At 44.7% G+C, this 26,721-nt stretch overlaps 1 protein-coding gene across 3 annotated transcripts in view; it reads right to left on the bottom strand.

Annotated features, from left to right (window-relative positions):
- RIN3 (Ras and Rab interactor 3) overlaps positions 1-26,721 on the bottom strand; it is a 111,481-nt gene that overhangs the window by 51,254 nt on the left and 33,506 nt on the right. For 2 of the 3 annotated variants that reach the window (XM_073349502.1, XM_073349503.1), the window contains exons 2-3: positions 25,168-25,357; positions 19,733-19,847 (exon numbers count right to left, since the gene is read on the bottom strand). In XM_073349502.1, coding sequence (XP_073205603.1) covers positions 19,733-19,847; positions 25,168-25,357 — 305 coding nt within the window. Of the gene's footprint in view, positions 1-19,732; positions 19,848-23,296; positions 23,640-25,167; positions 25,358-26,721 lie in introns of those variants that run through there. The other variant, XM_073349504.2, reaches the window with a different exon arrangement.

Raw genomic sequence — 26,721 nt, 5'->3', positions numbered from 1 at the left:
GCACCCCAACCCCCTGCCCCAGCCCAGTGAAAGTGAGTGAGGGTGGGGGAGAGAGAATGACAGAGGAAGGGGGGATGGAGCAAGTGGCGGGCAGGGCCTCAGGGAAGGGGAAGAGCAGGGGCAGACCAAGCGTGTTCAGTTTTGTGCGATTAGAAAGTTGGCAAACCTAGCGTGTCAGTATATTTCCCCCTCTTGTATGTACCTTTCTCTATGTATTTTACAGTGGGAGAGATTTGTTTTTAATGATAAAAGAAAGTATAAAATTTTGTTGCAAAGATTCTTTAAGGCTTCCTCCATCATAGAAATATATACTAGAGTGTTTTGCAGTAATAGTGCAAAATACTTACATTATTGTAGAGGTTTTGGCCATTACCATGTAACAATACAAACGATAATGGCCAAAACCTCTGTATCAACTATATATATTTATATCCATCTTGAGCTACCAGTAAATGCTCTGGCCACTGCATAGGTGCTAGAACTAGGGGTGCCAGGGTGCAGCTGCACCCCTGGCTTGAAGTGGTTTCTATCATACACAGGGTTTACAGGGGGTTTATGGTTCTCAGCACCCCCACTATACATAGATTAATGCTACAATCTTACAAATACTGTGTGTGAGTGAGAGAGAGAGATGGAATTTTAACATACTACACAGGACCCATAGCATATAGTGATAATTTAAAATAGATTATTATATTATAGGATGTCAATGCACCCCAGATTATTGAATTTTAGAGGTTTAATAGTGAGCTTTTGATTCAGATAATTCAGTACAATTTGGTACATAACACATTGAATACAGTTCAGACAGGACAGCATAATCAATTTTAGAACAGTCTTAGATGGCAATCTTTTGTTTGATTGTCTGCTTCAGAATTTCCTTCCATAATAGCAAAGCGGCACATTGAGCACCAATGTATTTATAACAGCCCAGCAGTAGAGAAATATTGCCACATTTACCATAGCATCACCTACTAAAAGTATTTAGAATGAATCTTCCTTTTCCTTTCTACTATGAATAGCAGTATATTACAGTGCATGCAGGATTATGCAGATTTGGAATGCCTTGGCTAATATTGAATAGAAGGTAAAATTTCCATTTGGGGATTCTCTAATTTCAAGTGACATTCTAACTAGTTGCTCCCTGCCTGTCCTTGCATGTTGTTATTCTGCAAGACAATGGAATACCTACACAGTATGTCATTTTTTAATTAAACTACTTGGGCTTCATTCTCCTTTTATGTGCACTAGTGTAAATCAAGAATAATTCCACTAAAAGTAATGGGTGGAATCCTGGGCCCTTTGAAATCAATGGGAGTTTTGCTATTGGTTTCAATAGGGGCCAGGATTTCACTCAATGGGGTTAGATTGGTGTTAAACCTGTGTAAGCGAGATCAGATTCAGGTGTCTTCACCCTACGTGGAGGTTCATGGTTACCAGGATTGCAATAGGTACCATGGGTGCAATGGTTCAATGTACTGAATGCATTTGTAACTATCATTTCTCTTAGAGATGTCCAAATTGAAACACAGACCTCAAAATCCATTTTCCACTCCCTGAATTTCTGGGGGGATATTCTTAAGTTTTAGGATACAGCGAAAATCATTCAAAAAACCCCAAGCTGTATGATTAACATATTTAATCTGAAATTCTGCCACGGCTCACCTATATAGATTCATCTTGAGGGAGCTATGGAAAAGAAACAGGTTAGGGGTGAAATCCCTACCCTATTGAAGTCAATGGGACTTTAGCCATTGACTTCAGTTGCGGCCTGGATTTCACCCTGGATCTTCAGCTGCGGACAAGATACAGTCAGGACTTGTCTCACAGGGAGTCCGTTTATGGTATTGGGTGTAACTCTACAGCGCACTAGCCTGCCATGCACTAACAAGCTACGTGGACCCTGCTGTCATCCACTAAAAGTTCCCTAGTGCTTTCTGACGTACTCCCATTTCAAACTGTAGTACATCAAAGTGCACTGCTTTGTGTGCATGCTAGCAGGGTCCACACAGCCAGTTACTGTGTAGTGAGGCGGCTGTTGTACTTTCACACCCTGATTTGCTGTGGAGAGAAGCCCTTAGTGCAGCAGATGTGGAGACACTTCTGATCTTGGAGCTGGCCACAGTCTGGTCTGGTCCCTGGCATAATCTAAAAGAGCATCAGGGTTACTCTAAATTATATCCTCTCCAAGGGCCATTCTGGCAGTCAGGGAATCGCTGGGTTTATGGACACCTTTCTCCCTGGGAGGGGGTGGCACAGAGCCATTACACTAATTACACCATGCAAGGATTACCAGAGAACCCTTAGGGAGCTGGTTAAATCCAGCCCAGCTGTTTGTTCAGTATTAGCTGAGTCTTCACTAGGAGGGTGAGTCAGTATTGCTATATTGCTATAGCTATACCAGCAAATCCCATCCAGTGTGGACAAGGCTGTAGACATTTAAAATGACCTAACCAGTGTCTGCTGGTACAAGAAGGGAGCCCACTGTTTAAACTTTGACCCTTAGTTCTTATGCTGTATAGTTAACACAGAATAAAAATGTATGGGATTTGCAGTTTCTGATTTTTTTTTAAATGTACTAAACACCAGTTTTTCGCTCTCATTTTGTGAACAATGTAGTTCTCTGGTTCTAACACACAGCATAATGAAACACTTTACAGAGAGAATCAATCATAAGCTAAATAGTAAAGGGAAATTTTCAGTGAGATTTTGAAGGAAGCAATTTGATATATTGAAGGGAGGGCTCAAGAACTGGAATGAAGCCACTCAAGTGAAAAGCCAAACTTTCCAACTGTATATAGGAGGTTAGAATCTGCTTTGAAAGGGTAGAGGAGTCAATCAAAAGAGTGATGTTTCTAGCTTAAAGGGCCACCCTCCCAGCTTACTGCCTCACAGCAGAAAGGAAATTCTTGACGTTAAGGTACTGGAATGGGAATCAGAAATTCTAAATTCTATTCCCAGCTCAGTCACCGACTTCTTGGGCAAATCACTTAAATTCTATGTGCCTCAGTTTCCTCATTTTACTCCATGCAATGTAAGTACCTAGTGTAGACTTGTGAGAGTCTTAATTCATTAATATTTGTTAAGCTCTTTGAAATCATCAAAGCAAGCACTGTACAAATGCAAAGTATTATATATAATATGTTCCAATTCAGTCACTAAGACAAGGGCACAGATGAGGGGTGCTGATTAAAAGTAGCAGTGTTAGAAACACTGAATCCTTTGGGTTATGTTTAAGGCAGTTTGCAGATCAGTGTAAGGCAGCATTACCCTAGAACTACATGTCTTGCCTCCATCTATAATGATTAAACAGAGATTTTGCATCACTTTTCCTGCAAATGAAAATCAAGCAAAAAAAGCCAGAGTGGGGATTAAAGAACAGAGCAGTGTGGCCATCTTTCCAGCAGGTGTTTCCCACAATCCTATTGGTTTAAAGCCTAGCGTAAAAATGAGGAAAATCTTTTTTTAAATTCTTCATGGAGAAATCCAGTTGACAGAAAAGAAAAATAGCCACTGATAAGCAATAGTATGTTTACATTTTGAAGCCACATAGAAAGCGAATTTGTCACCTCAGAAAAAAATGTATGCACAAGGGTTTCAGGTTTAAAATGGGAAGCACATTAAAGAGACGTTAAACACAGTTCAATGGTGAGATTGATGGTGAGATTTTATGCTCCCCATGCATTTTCATACTATACTGAACCTGAAGGAGAGCTTCTGAGAGACAACAACTTCCTGCTATCATTTTTAACAATATCCCACTCAGCTGTTTGTTGCCTAAGCTTCCATTCTATGCACACAGCTCAGCTGAATCTTCTGAATGGGAACCCCTTAAAATTACCAGAATTTCCAGCGTTGGGAATGTGGGAATAGCAGAGAACCTATGCCCACCACAACCAGTCTGACGAAAGGTGGAAATCAGTCTGTGGTACCGAACTACACATCCTGAAAAGTGACCTGCTTCCAGGATCGCTCAAACATGGCTTATGGGATAGAAAATAATACTTTCCACTTATAACACACCTTACATGTGAGGCCCTCAAAGTTTGACAACACTAACTTAGCCTGACAACAGCCCTGGAGCTAGTAAGCGTTATTATTACAGATGGAGAAAATGAGGCAAAGACGTTCAGTGGCTTGCCCACACCGATCCCATAGCAGAATTAGGGACAGTCTCTCAGGTTTTGTTGACACTGAGAGCAGCATATAGGGTATGTGTAGCTACACATCACAGTAAGAAGCAGGCTGGGTCCACACTATGGTGTGTTGTTATATGTGGCAGTAAAAGACTCCAGCAGGGGGAAGGTAGGGGGGAAAGGCTCCGGCAGTTCCCTGCAGAGGGGAAAGGCTGCTGCAGTGGGGAGCTGCTGGAGCCTTTCCCTGCTGTCCTCCCTGCCAGAGCCTTTTCTCTGCTGCTGGAGACCTTCCCTGCTAAAAAGAGCTGGGGGAAGCACTGGTTAGGCACGTACACACCCAAAGGTTCTGGCCTGTCTTTACTCTCCTAAGCAGTGCCCAGCATCTCCACAGCTACGGCTACAGCGTACGTGCTCTCTGCACCACTATAAGTGTTCACACAGCCTCAATCACCTACTCTGTCCACTGACCACACTCCCTCCCTTTAGACAATTGAGCTCTTCGTCCCAGGCAGCAGTGTACGGGTAGCTCACTTGTTCATGATAACGAGGAGCACTTTTAGCAACACAGGAATGGCCAAATCAGACTTGCGTTCCAATTAATCCAAACTCTTGTCTCTGACAATGGCAAGTACCAGTAATTCAGAGCACGGTGCAGGAAACTCCTTAATGGGATAAGCTTATCATTGGGGAATTTATACCTCCAGTTAAGCAGTTGGCATCTGCTTATAATCTGACATATGAGGATAAATATCCCTTGTAAATTTCTATCCTGACAGTGAAAATGTAGGTGTTATTATTCATATGAATGGCTATTCCTTTTTTTGAATCTTGCTGAGCTTTTGGCTTTTCCATGGTCCAGCTATCAGGCTTTCTGCTACTTCCACTCACTGCCCCCTGCCTCTCTCTGTGTGTCTGATCCCTTCCACCCAGATGCCACTTCCTTTTCCAGTTCACTAAGTATGTCTATAGTACGAAATTAGGTTGAATTTATAGAAGTCGGTTTTGTAGAAAGCGTTTTTATACAGTCGATTGTGTGTGTCCCCACACAAATGCTCTAAGTGCATGTAGTCGGCAGAGTGAAAAAAAAGGGAAGGAGGAGGATCCTGGGAACTACAGGCCAGTCAGCCTCACCTCAGTCCCCAGAAAAATCATGGAGCAGGTCCTCAAGGAATCAATCCTGAAGCACTTAGAGGAGAGGAAAGTGATCAGGAACAGTCAGCATGGATTCACCAAGGGAAGGTCATGCCTGACTAATCTAATCGCCTTCTATGATGAGATTACTGGTTCTGTGGATGAAGGGAAAGCAGTGGATGTATTGTTTCTTGACTTTAGCAAAGCTTTTGACACGGTCTCCCATAGTATTCTTGTCAGCAAGTAGAAGTATGGGCTGGATGAATGCACTATACAGTGGGTAGAAAGTTGGCTAGATTGTCGGGCTCAACGGGTAGTGATCAATGGCTCCATGTCTAGATGGTAGCCGGTATCAAGTGGAGTGCCCCAAGGGTCGGTCCTGGGGCCAGTTTCGTTCAATATCTTCATAAATGATCTGGAGGATGGTGTGGATTGCACTCTCAGCAAATTTGCGGATGATACTAAACTAGGAGGAGTGGTAGATACGGTGGCAGGTAGGGATAGGATACAGAGGGACCTAGACAAATTGGAGGATTGGGCCAAAAGAAATCTGATGAGGTTCAACAAGGATAAGTGCAGGGTCCTGCACTTACGATGGAAGAATCCAATGCACTGCTACAGACTGGGGACCGAATGGCTAGGCAGCAGTTCTGCGGAAAAGGACCTAGGGGTGACAGTGGACGAGAAGCTGGATATGAGTCAACAGTGTGCCATTGTTGCCAAGAAGGCCAATGGCATTTTGGGATGTATAAGTAGGGGCATAGCGAGCAGATCGAGGGACGTGATCGTCCCCCTCTATTCGACATTGGTGAGGCCTCATCTGGAGTACTGTGTCCAGTTTTGGGCCCCACACTACAAGAAGGATGTGGAAAAATTGGAGAGAGTCCAGCGAAGGGCAACTAAAATGATTAGGGGTCTGGAACACATGAGTTATGAGGAGAGACTGAGGGAACTGGGATTGTTTAGTCTGCAGAAGAGAAGAATGAGGGGGGATTTGATAGCTGCTTTCAACTACCTGAGAGGTGGTTCCAAAGAGGATGGTTCTAGACTATTCTCAGTGGTAGAAGAGGACAGGACAAGGAGTAATGGTCTCAAGTTGCAGTGGGGGAGGTTTAGGTTGGATATTAGGAAAAACTTTTTCACTAGGAGGGTGGTGAAACACTGGAATGTGTTACCTAGGGAGGTGGTAGAATCTCCTTTCTTAGAAGCTTTTAAGGTCAGGCTTGACAAAGCCCTGGCTGGGATGATTTAATTGGGGATTAGTCCTGCTTTGAGCAGGGGGTTGGACTAGATGACCTCCTGAGGTCCCTTCCAACCCTGATATTCTATGATTCTATGATTCCCCACCCTCACACATTTTCACTGGGTTGGGGCAAGGGTGCGGAAGGAGGTGAGGGCTCCGGCTGGGGATGCGAGTTCTTGCGTGGGGCCGGGGATGAGGGGTGCGGGGTGCAGAAGGTGGTTCTGGGCTGGGGCCGAGGGGTTTGGAGTATGGGATGGGGCTTTGGGCTGGGGCAGAGGGTTCAGGTGTGGGAGGGATGAGGGCTCTGGCTGGGGGTGCGGGCTCCGGGGTGTCGCCAGAAATGAGGGGTTTGGAGTATGGGAGGAGGCTCTGGGCTGGGGCAGGATGTTGGTGTGCGGGGGGGGGGGTGTGAGGGCTCCAGCTGGGGTTGTGGGCTCTGGGATGGGGCTGGGGATGAGGGGGTTGGGGTGTAGGAGCGAGTGCAGGGTTCAGGATCTGGGAGGGAGTTTGTGTGTGGGACGGGGCTCAGGGCTGGGACAGAGGGTTGGGGTGTGGGAGGGGGTGAGGACTCCAGCTAGGGGTACTTCCAGCTAGGTAGACTCTGGGGTGGGGCCAGGGATGAGAGGTTTGGGGTGCAGGAGGAGATGTGAGCTCTGGTCAGTGCTTACCTTAGGCGGCTCCCGGAAGTGGCCAGCATGTCCCTGGGGCCCCTAGGCAGAGGGGCCCAGCAGCTCTGCACAATGTCTGCACCTGCAGACCCCACCCCTATTGGCCCTGGTTCCTGGCCAATGGGAGCTGTGAGCCAGTACTCAGGGCATGCACACTTAGGGGCTGCAGGGACGTGCCAGCTGCTTCCGGGAACCGTATGGAGCCCGAGAGCCTGTCTTAGCCCCCCTGCACCACCGACCAGACTTTTAACAGTCCAGTCAGCAGTACTGTCCAGAGCCACCAGGGTCCCCTTTTGATTGGGCATTCTGCTGGTTGAAAACTGGACACATGGCAACCCTAACCTGAGGGTTTGGGACTTTTTTTTTTTTTTTTTTTTAAATGGAAGCTGAGATTTCATGTAATTTATTGATTCCATCAGCTGGTGCTTTAAGAAAAAGACACAACAAGACTCATGATAAAATTGCAAGAGCTGGCAATACTTCTAGACAAGTATTCACATTACAAAGATCATTAGCACAAGTTGCCACTCAGTGATTAAATTAGTACTGTGTGAAACAGGACTACAATAATGTACTCTAGGGAACTTTTAGTGCATGTTTGCAGGGCTCACACTGGCCAGTTATTGCGCAACTAGAATTGTGCACACTAGAATTTACGCCCCTCCGGTGCAGACTAATACACTATGTGGACAAGCCCTAGGGAGTGAATGGGCCCTGGAGACTGAAGTATCCCCTCACTCTTACCAGGGGCCTGTCTTTTTCAGAGTGTCAGGAGGTCAGTCTCCAGGGCTGTTATAGATGCCAGAACAACACTTAGGGTTGCCAACTTTCTAATCGCACAAATCTAAACATCCCTGCCACACCCGTGTCCCGCCCCTTCCCTGAGGTCCCACCCCATCCCATCTCTTCTCTGAGGCCCTGCCCCTGCTCGCTCCATCCCCCTTCCCTCCGTCGCTCGCTCTCCCCCACCCACCCTCACTCACTTTCACTGGGGCAGGGGGTTGGGGTGCAGGGGGTGTGAGGGTTCCAGCTGGGGGTGTGGGGTTTGGCATGCAGAAAGAGGCTCCAGGCTGCCCATGTGTCTAGGAGCTGCAGGGACCTGGTGGCTGCTTCCGAGAGCTGCACGGAGCCAGGGCAGGTAGGGAGCCTGCCTTAGCCCCAGGCCCCTGCTACTCTGCTGACCGGATTTTAATGGCTTGCTCAGCGGTGCCAACTGGAGCCACCAGGGTCCCTTTTCAAACAGGCATTCCAGTCACAAACCGGACGCCTGGCAACCCTAACACCACTATATGCACTAGACAAAAATGTAAACAAGTAAATGAGAGGGATCTGCCATTGATTACCATGGTGACATTTAGTTTTTCTACTGCTGCAAACAAAGCACAGCAGACAATTCCACTAGAAGTGGCTTGTGGAAATTTGAGCCACTGCAGAACATCTAACAACAATGTACATATTATTTATTTCAATTCATATTAGTCTGCTCTCTCTTCCCCTGCTCAGTGCCCACTCTGAACCCTGGCACACCCCGTGCAAGGTCAGGGGAAAGGGAGACTCAGCGTCTGAGGCAGTTAAGCCCCATTTCCATGTGGATGGGATGTGGCAGTATGCACAGGGCCTTCACCTCTTTCTGATTAGGGGATATGATCAGGGCTGTTGTTTTTATTTACATCTGAGCTTACGGGCAATATACAGAGCGCCCCCTCAGGAGTGTCTATCCCACCCGATTGCATGTCTTTGTGTAAAATGTGCAGTCTTTTTTAAAAATTGCTAGCTGTTGGCCAAAGTTACTTACACACTACAGAGCAGTGGTTCTCAACCATGGTATGTGTATCCTGGAGGTATGCAGAGGTCTTCCAGGGGGCACATCAACTCATCTAGATATTTGCTTAATTTTACAACAGGCTACATAAAAAGCACTAGCGAAGTCCGTACAAACTAAAATTTCATGCAGAGACTGACTCGTTTATACTGCTCTATATACTATACACGGGAAACGTAAGTGTAATATTTATATTCCGGTTGATTTATTTTATAAGCGTATGGTAAAAATGAGAAAGTAAGCAATTTTCAGTAATAGTGCGCTGTGACACTTTTGTATTGGTATGTCTGATTTTGTGAGCAAGTAGGTTTTAAGTGAGGCGTAACCTGGGGGTACACAAGACAAATCAGACTCCTGAAAGGGGTACAGTCTGAGAGCCACTGCTACAGAGAGCCTCACAGTACACTCACAGCCACCACTAATGCATCTTAAACTTTCCTCATATCACTCAGTTCAAATGACAGCAGTCCATAATCACAGTGTTTTCTTTTCACTGGTGCTTGGAAAGGAGGAGAGGGGTTGGGCAGGAGTCAGGAAATAGCTGAAACAACATGGTAGTCGGGTTTAAGTTAGCTGGCTGTGATGCATTAGAAAGCATATCCGCTTGAAATAGTGCAGCTAAGGAAATCAGTTGCAGAAGTTCAGCTATTGGAGCAACTTCCTTGCTCCACTGTTCTTTGTCTCTTCCCTTTGCCTAACTAATTCCCACCCTTCTGAACTTCCTCTTATTCCAGGAGCTCCTTCAGCTACGTGAATTGTTGTTTTGACTCATCGGTGCTGCTTGCTTTCACAGCTGCTTCTAGTAGTAATACCCATCTGCTTGTGGGAACAACTACATGAGCCTAAACTAGAGATGGGTCCAGAGTGGAGTGCTCCAAAGTGATCTCTGAAATTCCATCCTTCCTCCTCAACTTCTGGAGAAGTTGGAATCTGGATCTAGCTCTTAACTTCATGAATTGGGCCTCTCTCTATGATAGGCCAAATAAGGTGATCAGTGCAGGATATAAACTCTGATTGGTCCAACCAGGACCAGTGCTTTGATACTGGATTGCTTTGCCAACATCTTCTCTGCTATTATCTCTGCAAGTTTTGGGAGAATATTCAGAGATTGCTCCTAAATTTCTTCCGAGGGCAGTAATTTTCAGCACCTTTCCTATCAAGGTGCATTATGTACCCTTTTTGGCTTTGCCTCGGAACTGTTTTCTGTGCACTGAAGTACAATTGCTGTCTATAAGCCAACGTACTAGCATAACCTACTATATGGATACACACAGCATACTATAAGCCAAGGTATCATGCACCATAACCTACTTCATTGTGTCTCATTACAAATAATACCAAGTTTGGATAATCTGGAACTTCTTATTTCCATTTATAATATCAAAGTTGTTTGCTTTTGTTAAGTTTAAGGATTTCAATTATGCTCAAATTCAACCCAGGTGTAACCTCACTGAAGTCAGTGGAGTTACATCAGGCATTATTTCGGCTTAAACCTCAGAATTTTTCTGACCAGAGCAGTAATTAAAAAAAAAAAAAGAGCCCTGATTGCTGAAGTCCCAACTCAGTCTTACATTAAGTTAGTGGGCCAAATATACCTTTAGAGTAAACTCACTGATGTCGGTAGCTGTGCCATTAGGAAAAAGTTTGTAACTATAAGGATAGTTACAAACTTTTTCCTAATATTTGACCTAAATCTCCCTTGCTGTAGATTAAGCCCATTACTTCTTGTCCTACCCTCAGTGGACATAGAGAACAATTGATCCCCATCCTCTTTATAACAGCCCAACCACCACGTTACACGAACTTTGGAAGGAGGGTGGTTCGGTTTTATTCATTAGTGTGACTTCCAGGGGGTTGCTTAGGTGAGTAAGTATTACATAATGAGGACCACAGTTGTCGTTCAGACCACATTCAACAGGCTATCTGCATTATGTGTTTGGAGTTCTTCAGTGTGATTTTATGAGCTGAATACACATTTTAGGCTGGGTTATCTTTCCACTGGGCCCTACCTCTCTGTCTGGGGTTTCTCTTTTAAAGGGGCATCCTGGGTCAGTCATTAGCTGCTGGAGCTCTGCCCATGAGCAAAGTTGGGGGCAGGAGAGGAAATACTTGGGGAACAGAACCTGATCAGAGGTACAGGGACTCTGTGCAGAAGATCTTTACCTCCAGGTGATCACTTGCCAGGATTTGTGGGTTGGCCCTGTGGTCTGTTCCAGAAAGGGGCAAACCCTGCATCCCAACAGAATGACAGGGGACAAACCTCCATCAAGAAAATTAAAACAACCTAGTGGAGATTCCCTACCCTGTACCCCCTCTCCCAAGGGTTTTATTGCAGTAGGGAGTGAGAGGGCCCAGTATTGTTTGTAAAAGCACTGTCCTTCTAAAGGTACTCGGGACACTGTAGAGAACATCCTCATCAGAGCAACGTGAAATACACATTATAGCAATAGTACAGAAAATAAACAACCAGGGAGGATCCAAATAAAAATAATGGAAGATTTAGGTGCATCTGTCTGAGTGTAGGAGAAGGTGTTAAAGAAAACACCTTTGGAAGAGAAAGATTTCACATCTGAGGAGGAAGCTGCTGATCTAGATTTCAAGGGGAGAGTGATATTCACAGCCTAAGGGACACCGCCACAAAGGCTCCAGCACCTGTCACTCTAAGCACCCGAGGGCAAGGTCCCTAGAGTGGATGGTGCAAGAGTGCAGATACCTTTGAAGACAAGACTCAGCAAGGAGTTCTCATTATATCCAAGACCAACTCAGTTAAAGCCTTTAGAAAAAGATCAACAGCATTTATTTAAAGTCAGTCTCAAGAATTCATGGCCAAACCTGCAACCCTCACTCCCATGAGTAGTCCTGAAGTCAGTGGGACTAACTACATGAGTCAGGGTTGCAGAATGAGGCCTAGGAACCTAGACTAATAAACCAAAACCCATGCTGAAGCCCTGATGCTCATAGTACTTTAAAAAGAAAAGGAGTACTTGTGGCACCTTAGAGACTAACCAATTTATTTGAGCTCTAAGGTGCCACAAGTACCCCTTTTCTTTTTGCAAATACAGACTAACACAGCTGTTACTCTGAAACCTGTCATAGTACTTTAACTTACCATATTTAGCTGTCTCATACTCTAAAAACCCCCTCAACACTGGTTTATTTGCCAGGTTAATTCTCTAATGATTTTATCAAAAATTATCTGTTCTTCCTTATTTTGTACATGAGGTGAATTACTTCTCTTATTTACCCCTTGCTCTGCGCATTTGGAAAGGACTCACATCCTCTCTTTTGTCAAGAGGAAGGGAAAACACAATTGTTATATGGTACACATTAAAAATACACATGTATTTGCAGAACTACAGAAAGAAACTAAGTTTGAATCAGACATTTTATGAAATTGGATTTTAGGAATGAAAATATTGACTAATTCATATAATTTCTCAGTATAAAGCAGGAAATGTAACATATATGGTGCTCGAGGAATGCTCTATGAAAGACATCTCCCTCTCTCAGTTTTAGAATCATACAGATTTATAGATGCTAATAAAGGGCCATAGATGGCATTCAAGAATATGCTATGAAACTAATTCTACTCAAGACTGAGGAATGGGAAGATCCTGGGAGCGTTGTTGGTACCCAGTTATCCAAATATCTCTTCCACTATGATCGTAGATCCAGAGAGCAGCTAGGAGTAACCATGATTAACACAAGAATTTGTGGGGGGGCGGGGGGCTGCTGAAAGGGTAAAGGAGGCTAAACGAGTCCTCAATTTAGGATGCTCAGAAAAACTAGAAAGGGACTTTTCAAAGTCAAAGGATTAGTGATGTTCTTGGAAACCCCCTGTGACGCTGGCAGACCAGGTGCCAGTTCTTGCCAAGGCAGAAGGTGTCAGCTTAGCACTGACAAATTCATAGCTGGAAACTAGACCAGCTCACCTGTACATTCATATTGTTCAAGATAGGTGTTAGACTTAGAAGAATGCGTTTAGTGTTTATACTCTACGGAATGCTGGTAAGATCTGCATGCATTAATTTCACTTGTAATGTCTGTATCGCATGCTAAAAGGTGATTTGTAAGTATTGCTTTATAATTGTAAAAATACCTGCTCTGAACCTGTGAACCCAGACAGGAGGAATGGTCCACTGCCCATCAAGGAGGGCTATCAAAACTAAATGGGCCATTGTGGAACATCACAATACAAAGACTTGGTTAAGGGCCCTCTCACACCCGTGAAGGTGCTACTTGCAAGAAAATCCATCCATCAGCTTGAATGCTGGAACAAGGGACAAACAGGGGCACAAGAAAATTTTCCTCTCTTTTTGCTGTTTGGATGCTCACAGGGCTGGAGCTAAGAAACTGAAGAAGAGATCCCCTGGGTCAACCTGGGTTAGCCCTAAAAGACATTCAGAGCTGACAGATTACTACAATGCTATCATCTTTTAAAAGTATATATATATATTGTCCTCTTTAACCTGTAAAAAGAAAAGGAGTACTTATGGCACCATAGAGACTAACAAATTTATTTGAGCATAAGCTTTCTTGAGCTACAGCTCACTTCATCGGATGCATTCAGTGGAAAATACAGTGGGGAGATTTATATACACAGAGAAAATGAAACAATGGGTGTTACCACACACACTGTAGCGAAAGTGATCAGGTAAGGTGAGCTATTACCAGCAGGAGAGTGGGGGGCGGGGGAGGGGGGGAACCTTTTGTAGTGATAATCAAGATGGGCCATTTCCAGCAGTTGACAAGAACTTCTGAGGAAAAGCAGGGGGGGAGGGGGGCGAGGAATAAACATGGGGAAATAGTTTTACTTTGTGTAATGACCCATCCACTCCCAGTCTTTTGCGGATACAGTAAAGGATGTTGATCAGGTGGTTCCGCAGTTTCTTTGAGAATGTGTGGCACAAGCTATCAGCATAGTCTTTTTGCGGATACAGATTAACACAGCTGCTCCTCTGAAACCTGTCATTACGCAAGGCACTGAATTTAGCCGTATGGAGTGGAAATCTATCAACTGCATGAAAAAACTCATACAGATACAGACAGACATCATCTTCCTTTCCAAATGCAAACAGATGGACATTGTACCAAAAGGACTGAAGGTAAAAAATCCATTACAATCTACATACCACACAGACTATGCTGACAGCTTGTGCCACACGCTCTCAAAGAAACTGCGGAACCACCTGATCAACATCCTCTACAGCAAACAGGGAAAGATTAAGAATGAGCTCTCAAAACTGGATACTCTCATAAAAAAAACAACCTTCCACACAAACTTCCTCGTGGCTGGACTTTACAAAAACTAGACAAGTCATTTACAACACACACTTTGCTTCTCTACAAAAGAAACAGGACACTAAACTATCTAAACTACTACATGTCACAAGGGGCCACAACAGTGGTTCCCTTAACCCACCCAGCAATATTGTTAATCTATCCAACTATACTCTTAGCCCAGCAGAAGAGTCTGTCCTATCTCGGGGCCTCTCCTTCTGCCCCTCCAACCTCACGAACATGATACAGTTCTGTGGTGACCTAGAATCCTATTTTTGACGTCTCCGACTCAAGGAATATTTCCAACACACCTCTGAACAACATACTAACCCACAGAGACCTTCCTACCAAGACTACAAAAAGAAGGATTCTGGGTGGACTCCTGAAGGTCGAAACAACAGACTGGACTTCTACACAGAGTGCTTCTGCACTCTAAAGCAGACATGCATGGGCTGAAATTGTGGAAAAGCAGTATCACTTGCCCATAACCTCAGCCGTGCAGAACACAATGCCATCCACAGCCTCAGAAACAACTCTGACATCATGATCAAAAAGGCTGACAAAGGAGGTGCTGACGTCATCATGAATAGGTCGGAATATGAACAAGAGGCTGCTAGGTAGCTCTCCAACACCACTTTCTACAAGCCATTACCCTCTGATCCCACTGAGGGTTACCAAAAGAAACTACAGCATTTGCTCAAGAAACTCCCTGAAAAAGCACAAGAACAAATTCGCACAGACACACCCCAGAACCCCGACCAGGGGCATTCTATCTGCTACCCAAGATCCATAAAGCTGGAAATCCTGGACACCCCATCATCTCAGGCATTGGCACCCTGACAGCAGGATTGTTTGGCTATGTAGACTCCCTCTTCAGGCCCTATGCTACCAGCACTCCCAGCTATCTTTGAGACACCACTGACTTCCTGAGGAAACTACAGTCCATCGGTGATCTTCCTGAAAATACCACCTTAGCCACTATGGATGTAGATGCCCTCTACTCCAACATTCCACACAAAGATAGACTACAAGCCGTCAGGAACACTGTCCCCGATAATGTCACAGCAAAGCTGGTGGCTGAACTTTGTGACTTTGTCCTCACCCATAACTATTTCACATTTGGGGACAATCTATACCTTCAAGTCAGTGGCACTGCTATGGGTACCCGCATGGCCCCACAGTATGCCAACATTTTTATGGCTGACTTAGAACAACGCTTCCTCAGCTCTCGTCCCCTAATGCCCCTACTCTACTTGTGCTACATTGATGACATCTTCACCATCTGGACCCATGGAAAAGAAACCCTTGAGGAATTCCACCAGGATTTCAACAATTTCCATCCCACCATCAACCTCAGCCTGGACCAGTCCACATAGGAGATCCACTTCCTGGACACTACGATGATAATAAGCGATGGTCACATAAACACCACCCTATACCGGAAACCTACTGACCGCTATGCCTACCTACATGCCTCCAGCTTCCATCCAGGACACACCACACGATCCATTGTCTCCAGCCAAGCTCTATGATACAACCACATTTGCTCCAACCCCTCATACAGAGACAAACACCTACAAGATCTCTATCAAGTGTTCTTACAACTACAATACCCACCTGCTGAAGTGAAGAAACAGATTGACAGAGCCAGAAGAGTACCCAGAAGTCACCTACTACAGGACAGGCCCAACAAAGAAAATAACAGAACGTCACTAGCTGTCACCTTCAGCCCCCAACTAAAACCTCTCCAATGCATCATCAAGGATCTACAACCTATCCTGAAGGACAACCCATCACTCTCACAGATCTTGGGAGACAGGCCAGTCCTTGCTTACAGATGGCCCCCCAACCTGAAGCAAATACTCACCAGCAACCACACACCACACAACAGAACCACTAACCCAGGAACCTATCCTTGCAACAAAGCCCGTTGCCAACTGTGTCCACATATCTATTCAGGGGACACCATCATAGGGCCTAATCACATCAGCCACACTGTCAGAGGCTCATTCACCTGCACACCTGCTAAAGAGTTTGCTTTAGTCTGTTGCTGTCAAACTTGCTAAGTATGAAGAACTGACAAGGTATCTGGGACACATCACTGACAGAACTCAGGGCTAAAAATAATGTGAAGAACCATGAGAGGAATCTGAATTCTGCATGACTATGTGGTGCCATTTCTCATACTCCTGAAAGGGAACTAAGTTTTAATTCTACCGCTCCATGAATTGTGCCACTTCTATAAATATGATGTGTATTTATTAATTTTTTGCTGTAAATGACAGGAAGCTTATTTCTGTATGCACCCCAGACTATACGTGTGTAATACATGAATTATAAACTGGGAGGTAATAATTTGGAGAAATGCTACACTAAATCCTTCATTTTGTTGGTGTTCCTGGGGCCAAATCCTCAGCTGGAGTAAATCAATAGAACAATGGAGTGACAGAGAATTACGCCAGCTGAGAATAGGGCCCATAGTTCTATTGATAGTTCCCTAAGATAGCAAATTTTAAAAAATAGTTAAGGCATTATATTGTGATTTTAAATAAGAGTATTTCATTTTACCTTTATTCACAGAAGCCAGAGGTTTTATAGTGCAGAGTACAAGCTAAATAAGTGCAGCATCTGGATCTGATGTTGTGATAATGCCAGTGTTCAAGAATGCAACTTGCTAACAGCTCCAAAGAATAACTGCTAGTATAAAAAAACAATAGCTCCCCAAGCAAAATCTAAATGATACATGAACTTACAATAGAGAACAGATCTTTTTTCTTCAGATCCTGCAGTTATCCCTTAAAGTTCCCATATTATTTTCTTTATGAATAATGCATAGATGTTGCTATAGATAGTTTAACAATTCTTAACTTGTTCAAGGTGATTTAACACCCTCTGTGCTGTGATATACCATTATGCACACACATATTCAAGACTGGAAGACAGACATTATCAAAACCGAGTTACTGGGTTCAATACAGGACTAACAATGAAATTCTCTGGCCTGTGATATACAGGAAATCAGACTAGATGATCTAAAGGTCCCTTCTGGCCTTAAACTCTATGATTCCATTAATCTAGGAATATTCCTGTGCCCTCGCTGTTTGATAATCCAGACAGTCAAACAAATATATGATAATAAATGTGAGGGAAAAGAAACAGCTTGTAATGCTGGGTTATAAATTAATATTAAGCTTTTCAGGATGAATCGAAGAGTAAAATGCAATCCCCATTCCAGCTGGTTATGTAGTGGAGTTGGGTATACTGTTGTAACCCCCCTGCCAATAGCATCAGCAGCAGCAAAGGCCAGGTCTTTATTTTACAGACCTCCCCAAATCCACCCCTCCCGTAACCTGGGAACCTATAACCAATCTGGGCACCTTTGCAAAGCTGTACCCATGGCATGAGCACAGAGGTTTAAACAAACGAACTATATGGTAGGGGTGGGGAGGAAGGCCAGGTTGAATGGGGACAAATATTTACAATTTACCACCACCATTTACCTCAGGGGGCATAAGTCCCAGTCCCAAGCAATTGGACCCTGACTGGCTGATGCAGTTTGTTCCATCTCCCAGCCTCCCACTCACAGTTCATAGGTCCCCAACTTCCTCACTCACTGTTTGTGGTTCCAAGAGGCCGGGAAAATCAGGCTCCCTGTTTCATAGACTGCTCTGGGGCTCTGCCACCTGTCCTGCTATATTGATGTCTGCAGCTAGGACTGAGGGGCCACACCAGAGTCACTAGGTTGGCATTGCTCTGAATTCCTCTGCTCCCAGGGTAGTGCATGCTGCTGCTCTGTCCGCTGCTCCCCCATTAGAAGCTGTGGCCTGTGGCGAGCCCAACTACTGCTTTGCTCTGCCTGAGGCTCAGGTGATCTAACTGCTGCTGGGCTCTCACTTCTGCTTGCCATTGGCTAGAAAACGAACTTCTGGTGAGCTTGGCTTTAAAAAGGCAACTAAAGCTCTTAGCTCAGATTTTCAAATACAAGGGGATCAATGGTCTTAAAAACTCATCCAAGTCCCTACCACCCAGAGAGAAATTCCTAGCAACTAGCCAGCAATGCACCATTTCTCTCTCCTTGCCCTCTGGCTCTGTCCAGGGCCTCTTACCCAATCAGGGTGACCCCATGCCCAGCCATTGTCCAGGCTTTGCCTGGTGAGTTCCCAACAGGATAATCTCAAAAATATGCGCCCCAAGAACAAAACTTTGTCAAATTATACCCCAGTGTCCCCAAACTACCCACAGTTAATATGTAAATGAGGTACTGCCTCACTCAGTTGGCTCCCCTAGCTCTCCAGTAGATGCCATCAGAGAGCTTACTCAGTTAGCTCCATTCTCATGTAGGCTTGAGGCCACAGGGCTTACACTGTGGAACCGAATGTGTGAACGTTCATCATTTTAATAAAAAAATCTGAACTTTCTTTCATGGACCCTTCTTCTCTGAATAGCTTATCAAATAAATTATTTGCAAACATCTTTTGGAAAGCAAAAATGTCTTGTAATACAGGTGTGAATTTCAGTGCTTAATTTATAAAGAGGGAAGTGCCATGGCACACAAAATGGCATCCTTCACACAATGTAACCTCGCATTCACTGTACGTGTGAGGTCACACTGCAGGGAGGATGACATTTTGTTCTACAAATTGGCATCCTCTGCATAGTGTGACTTTGCACACACCGTACACGCAAGATCATGCCTTGCACCACTGACAGAAGAAGTGCCCAGGCTGTGGCCCAGCATGAAAAGAGGTACCAGGGCTGAGCCAAGGCACAAATTAAGCTCTGGTGGCTTTGTGCTCACCCAAAAGTCTGTACCAGACATGTGCCTTTTGGAGTTTCTTTGATTTCCCCTTTCTTGCTTATAAAAGGTTCAGTCATCCAATCAGGGAACAGAAACAACACTATGCTCTTTTGGGGACCAATCGTGTACTGTGAATATTGAAGAGCTATAGACACAGTCAAAACAAACAATTCAGGAACAACCAATAGGTAAAAATATTTGTACAAAGTGTTTGAATAAGAAATGAATAAAGAATAAATTAGCAAAAATCAAAGTCTGTTGGCAGCTAATTCAAGAGCAGAAATAAAGAATAAATTAATCAAATAGATTGAGATTGATTCTCCATTGCCTTCCACATTCTGTCACTACTCACACTTGTGTAAATGCTTCCATTCTCATTTGCCTGAATAAAATGCTACTCTTCTAACATGATAGCATTTTACACTACCCTGTGCGCAGGTACAAATGATGACAAAAGGTACAGATCAGTGGAGAATTGGGCCAATTGGTCACAATGAATCTGAACAAATTTTCCTGGAGGAGTCAAGATCTACCGTTCCTCCAACTGTGGCAGGATCTTTTTCATTGCAAGCACATTTGTGTACATACCTTGCAGTCAAGAGTCAAGCCCATCTGATGGTCAGAGCAAGAGATAGAAGTCTTGAGAAAACTTACGTGACTTTTCTTCTTTAATGTTGTACTCCTGCACATCAGAAGCCGCATTCTGGGCTGGGAAGTGGACCAAGAGTACCATGTTGTTCATGTTACCATCTCTCCTAACTAGGAATATCTAAAGCAGAGGAAAAGAAGTAGAAGCTTGTGAACTTAACGTTAAATATCTGAGAACGAGACTCTTTCCAGTAACCAGAGAAAGGTCATTTTCAATTCACGTCTAACACATTTCATTCTAGTTTCACTCCAGTATGTCAAATCTTCCATGACAAAGATAACTACTGCTAAGGGATATTTTCTCTGGGTGAAATTCAGTGCTGCAGTAGGGACTAGCAGAATCCCAATGCACCACTGATATCCTACTTAACCTGAAGATAAAGCTGCACAACTTCACACAATTTGCCAAATGACAACCCCTGATGCAACTGCCCTAAGCGATGGTGAATTTGCCCCAGTACATCCTCACTCGAGTTTCTAGCATGAGTATAGAATAGGGGCCCCCCTAGACATTTATAGAAAAAAGGATTAAAATAGCCATAAGTTGATTTTATAGCAAATGACTAACTTTTGGTCCTGAGTGGCTCAAAGCAGTGGGCATGTTGGACTAGCACAGGAGCAAGTTTAATCAAGAAGAGAAAGGGCTTTCTGGCTGAGTCAGTACCTTCTTTGTGCAGCGTAAGCACTGTGTGCATTCCTCAGTTTGTTTCTAATCCGACTTCAATGTCAAACATGTATTTAACTTGTACAGTAACTCCTCGCTTAATGTTGTAGTTATGTTCCTGAAAAATGCGACTTTAAGCGAAACGATGTTAAGCGAATCCAATTTCCCCATAAGAATTAATGTAAATGGAGGGGGTTAGGTTCTAGGGACATTTTTCTCACCAGACAAAACACACTCACACTCTCGAGAGAAAGAGAGAAAAAAAGTTTTAAACACACAATTTAATACTGGTACACAGTGATGATGATTGTGAAGCTTGGTTGAGGTGGTAGAGTCAGAGAGTGGAATATTTCCCAGGAAATGCCTTAGTGCTGAATGATGAACTAGCATTCAGCTGAGCCCTCAAGGGTTAACACATTGTTGTTAATGTAGCCTCACACTCTACAAGGCAACATAAACGGAGGGAGGGGAGGCAGCATGGCAGACAGAGACAAAGGCACACCCTGTGTGTGAGAGAGAGAGAGAGAGATGCACATTGCCCCTTTAAATACGCTGACGTCACTCTAAGTACATTGCCTTTTTAAGTAGATCAGCAAGTTGAGACAGCAGCTGCTGCTAGCAAGCTGTCTCTGTCCTGAGCCCTATCATGTCCCCTGTCCCCACCCCCGCTCTATAGGGATGGGGTAAGCGGAGGGCAGGAGCAGGGGGGAAGGGGGACACCGTGACATCAGCACCCCTCTCCCCCACCCCGAACAGCAAGCAGGAGGCTCCCAGGAGCAGCTCCAATGCAGAGAGCAGGAGCAGCACATGGCAGTGGCAGGAGGGACAGCTGAAGTGCCGGCAATGGATAGCCTGGGGCGGATGCCGCACAGGGAACTCAGGGGAGCTGATGGTGGGCTGCCGGTCCACCTAGTTCCAAGCCCCCATCAGCTAGCTGCAACAGGCTGCTCTTCCTGCAAGCAGTGGACAAAGCAGGTGGCTGCCAAACAACGTTATACGGGAGCATTGCACAACTGTAAACGAGCATGTTCCCTAATTGATCAGTAACGTAGCAACGAAATAACGTTAACCGGGATGACTAAGTGAGGAGTTACTGTAGCTTGAAATCCTATGAGCAAAGACTCTGTCATCACCTCTTCCTTAAAGCAGCTTTAGGTAAGACAGAGTCAAGGTATTTATAAAAGTGATTTCAAAGACTTAGCTAATTCTGGGACCACGGTATTAACATTCTAGAGGAGAAGTGTGATTCTAGAAAACGATTAAATAATTGCAGTGAACTGAAACTACACCAGGAAAGCTTTGATTTCTCGGGAAGAGGAACTGAGAGGAGTTTGTCTAGAAGCCAAGTCACAATGCACTACACTGCCATAGGGGGAACTGACGTAGGTTCTGAGCTCGGCAGGTTACGAGCATTGCTAATGCACAAACTCTCAGGGGTCCTAGGGTTGGGAGCATCTCATGTCACATTCAAGCAACCACTCTGGCCACAGCCTAAAGCAGTTTTGCTAAGACAGTGAGTGAGTGTCCTTGGGCGTATCTTGTGTGGCTCTCCATTCAGTTCAATACAACAAAGAGCCTGGTAAGGTCTTCTGCTCTCTGATGTGAAATTCAGTCCTTCAGCACTTCATATTTGAAGTGGATCAGACTCAAAGGGCAGCTTGACCCCATGCCATGGTGATGAGCAGGATATAAATGATTAGCTAGGTGGACAGGCAGGTGTTAGAGATGGTTGTGAGCACCTTGCACCTTCCCATGTACAGGGAGGGAGGTAAATCATTTAATCTCTTTGTGCCTCAGCTCCCCCAACTGATAACTCTAACCTACTTCACTGGGCTGTTGTGAGAATTAATGTATGTTTGACCCCCGAGATCACTGAGTTACCGATTAACACTTGATCCATTTTGGTTCAAATTCAGATTAACAAGGTGAGAAGTGAAACCTGGAAACTGGTCTGTTCTCTTTTCTAATCAGGAAGACTTGTTGCCATGGTTCCAAAGGTTATATTTGGGCCACGTTTGTAGAAATGGGGCCTTAGCTGCACAGGCTTCCTAAGCTTGCAGCTAACTAGTTCCCAATTTGCAGGATGGGAGCCTATTGTGTAAATAAGTCTTTCCAGATTGTGCCTCTGGGGTGTTGGAGAGCTGCTCCATCCTAAAATGAGCTTCAGGAGCAGGCAGAGCATGCGCCACCCCAGCTCTCTGACATTAAACTAGTGTATGTCCACTGCACCCTCTTCTGCAGGATACAGCATCAGCACATGCTCCCCTCTGCGGCTGGCCAGCTGTTCTCCCCTGGGAGGCACCCCTCTGGGCTGGCTCCTCTCCTGGCTACCTATTGCAGAGGGGAAGGGATCATGCCTGTGGAAGAGGTGGGGTGGGGGAGCAGAGACATGATTTGCCCCTGAATGTCCTTCAGAGACACTGCCCATCCCTGGATGTCTTGGAGAGCTTTAAAGATGTTAACGTTATGGCAGCTGGATGCCATTGTGAGAACCAGCAAATGGCAGAGGAGACATTGGTTTCTAACTTGCCACGAGCTAGATTTCATCCCTGAACGCTGACTCAGAGAATGAAAAGGCAACATCCACTGCCACCCTCACAATGAGAGCACGTGAATTGCCTGGGCACTCTGCAGTCCACACAATCTATTCCCACCTTTCCTTCAGCTAAAGGTGGTCTGTTCATTTCCACAGGAACTGGTGTAAACACCCACTACAGCTTCTATTGCTAGCAAGAAATTAAAGGAGGAAAAGGGGGAGGCAAGCTCTTAGCCAGACTGCCCTTTTCTAATGTTCTATCCAGGGAGGCCACATGAGCCTGAGGGAGAACTCCCCAGCTAGTGCGCCAACCCCCCTCCACCCAAAAGCATCAGGATTTCCAGACCTTTTCTTCAGGGTTCAGTGTTACCTCTCTAAATTAAAACCATGCAGCACAGGTTCATCATATAGACCAGGTCCTTTCCTCAGGGCCAGGGACTCCTGCAGGTCTTACTCTTCAGGCCCCCTGCCTGGGAGCTAAGGAGAGCCTATCTCGTCCCTTTGTTGAAGTTTTCCTCCAGCTGACTGGCTCCCAGACTTCTTAGCCTGCTACCTGCAACCTTGCACTCTCTGGCCATCGTCCCACAAGTTAAGGGGAACCTCTCTACTCCTTTCCTCATGCCCCTCAACTCAAGCTGCCCTTATATATATCTCAGCAGGCCTGGGTCTGAGTCATCTAGTTTCTACCATGTGTCCCTGGGACTTACTCCCTTCATCTGGGGAGATGGGCTTGTACAGGCTTTAGTCTAACCCAGATACAGCCTTTACTGTAAAAACCTTCCTTATCACAAACACCAGGCTCTCATTTTTTTTTTTTTTGACCAGGTCTCCTCATACATCAGGACTTAAATTAAAAAAAAACCAAAAAACAAAACCCGCAACACCCCAGCAACATTTCAAGGCTCATGACACGATAAGACCGAACAGACTCTCTCAGATAAACCCAATTCTGCTATGCTTACTCATACTGAGTAGTCACACTGAGCTTAGTGACACTACTCAGATGACAATATACAACTAAACGTAAGTACAGGCAGCAGGCCTGGGCTCACTCTGTGGCATCTGTGCTCACCTAACCCCTTCCTGGGATTTGGCTTTATTGGTAAGCTAAAGAACAATGAAACCATAAAACAGTCTAAAATTTCTCCTTCAGCTTGGCTGTGCTTCAGGTTTCCCTGCCGCAGCATCTCTACCCCTAATCCTAGCCTCATTCCAGATCAGTTTTCATTTAGTCATTTTAGTCTCTTTGGTTTGCACAGGGTTGTTACCTTCCCTTAGAACACCAGCCAGTGAATGAAGAGAAGTGGGAACAGGCCATTTTTTAGTAGAGGGAAAAACTGGGCTTATCCACCCTACTTCCTCCTAATCACCTCCCAATACTTTATGACATATAAAGAATTCCTGAGAGTTATTCCCCCACAGACTAAACAATGCAAAAAGCATTTTATATCTTGCTTTGTTTACATTAGAAATTCAGTTCTTGTCTACTTTGGGAGCTTCTCTGGATAACCGGAGAGGTACTGTAATGACATCACAGTACCAAGGACATGAAATCTGAGCAACTGTATCAAAACTTTTTAAAACACAACATGTTTTGTTTGTTGTTTTTGTCATCCCTTCTCTATCACAAACACCTGGCACGCGCTTGGGAAAAAAAATTTCTTTCCAAACCCCATCTCTTGTCAATAAAAGGCTGAAAGAACTGCCACTAGTTCTCATGTCCTCTTACAGGGAAGACAATTTTGATGTTGCTGGTTTTCCTAAGGTACAAAAATCAACAAGCAAAACTGACACCCCAAAGAAGCAAACTAGGGATATGAACACACTTTTGTTGTTGTTCACCTTTAAGATTTCACTTTTTAAGGAAGCTACAAGTCAGAGATATTGGAAAAATACTGCATCAGACTACAGAGAGTATATGGAGATATCTGAAAGCACAACAGAGCAGGGCTATGAAACAAATAGGAAAACTATTCCCAGACACCAACTGCTAAGTAAATCAAAGGTATAAGCCTTCTCTTTCACACACACCACCACTCTAGAGAGAATGGAAATGTCTATCCCATGAACATAAGACTAGCCAACAAAGACCAGAAACTGCTAAATACGTTTGCTTTCACTTTTGGGGGGGGCGGGGGAAGGGAACAACCACCAAAACCATACCACAGCTATCCATCTCCCCTGAGGACCAGGAAATGGGCTTGTCTGAGCTGAAATTGTTTTGGACTAATGTAGACTTACCCCTGCTGCTTCTTTGCTGAGTATCTCTCCAGCCCTGTCCTGATTCATGCTCAGCTGAAGCCAGACTGGGCATGTTTTGATGAGTTTATCAAGAACACAGATGCCAGGCACTGGAAGGCAGTTTTGCAGAGTGATGGACTGAGATGGCCGTGTCTCATCATCATCTTCTTTACCAGGATCTGTGGCAGGACTGAAACAACACAAGAAAACCCCTTTAAGGAGAAGTGAAGAGCGACCATTTGTCATGAAGAAGTGTAAATACACACACACCACACTACTTGACTGGCATCAAACTAGAGATATTATTATTTTTATTTAACAGTTCCATTGTGTGCCTACAAGTCAAAGCCCTATTGTGCTAGGCACTGGCACAAACATAGAGGAAATGACAGTTCCTGCCTGAAATAAGGTTAGCTTGAGCTATAAATTCACCTCTGGGGTTCCAGCCATGTCAGACATTGCTGGTCATTCTGCTCTGGGGGCTGGTGGTATTTGGACCTACCTCTCTCCTATCCTCCCAGGGCTGGCACCTACAGAACAGGGTGGAGGCACATTGTCAGTGGCTGGGGGGAAGCTAGCACTGTCCTATGCTGTACCTCTGTGGATCAAAAAGATTTCAGCCTCCAGGGGCCCAGTTCGCTACCTGAAGGATCTGAGTGACTGCCCTTGACTTTAAAACAAGGTATTTATCCTCTGCACTGGAAGAGTAGGAGCCCCGCGGCTATCAAATCACCTTTCAGGAATGCCAACTACACTTCACTATACCATATTTTTAAAGAGAGCAAGGGACCCTGACAGCTCATGCCACCAGACTGCCTCAGGGTCAGCCTGCATCTGTAACCTTCCCAGGATTTCTGGAATCATACAGTAGCTTTAATGATTAGCCTGAGTATGCCACAGGAAGCACCCAACCCAAGCCCAGCTAAAGGAGTACATCACATGTAAGACATAGTGAGTTAGAAAAGGTCTGATTTTAGCTGGGAAGCCTTGGTTCTGTACCTAAGGTCCTCTCAGATACTCAAACTAAGCAAAAATTGAGACTCTGTAACACTGAGATTTCCCCCGGTCATAAATATAAAGGGAAGGGTAACCACTTTTCTGTATACAGTGCTATGAAATCCCTCCTGGCCCGAGGAAAAACCCTTTCACGTGTAAAGAATTAAGAAGCTATGGTAACCTAGCTGGCACCTGACCCAAAATGACCAATAAGAGGACAAGATACTTTCAAATCTGGAGGGTGGGGACAAAGGGTTGGTCTGTCTGTGTGATGCTTTTGCTGGGAACAGATCAGGAATGCACCCTACAACTCCTGTAAAGTTAGTAAGTAATCTAGCTAGAAATGCATAGATTTCCTTTTGTTTAATGGCTGGTAAAATAAGCTGTGCTGGATGGAATGTATATTCTTGGTTTTGTGTCTTTTTGTAACTTAAGGTTTTGCCTAGAGGGATTCTCTATGTTTTGAATCAGATTACCCTGTAAGGTATTTACCATCCTGATTTTACAGAGGTGATTCTTTTACCTTTTCTTTAATCAAAATTCTTCTTTTAAGAACCT

This window comes from Lepidochelys kempii, chromosome 6, assembly GCF_965140285.1.
Source record: "Lepidochelys kempii isolate rLepKem1 chromosome 6, rLepKem1.hap1, whole genome shotgun sequence".
Taxonomy (NCBI): domain Eukaryota; kingdom Metazoa; phylum Chordata; order Testudines; family Cheloniidae; genus Lepidochelys; species Lepidochelys kempii.
This window is presented reverse-complemented; position numbering and strand designations above follow the sequence as displayed.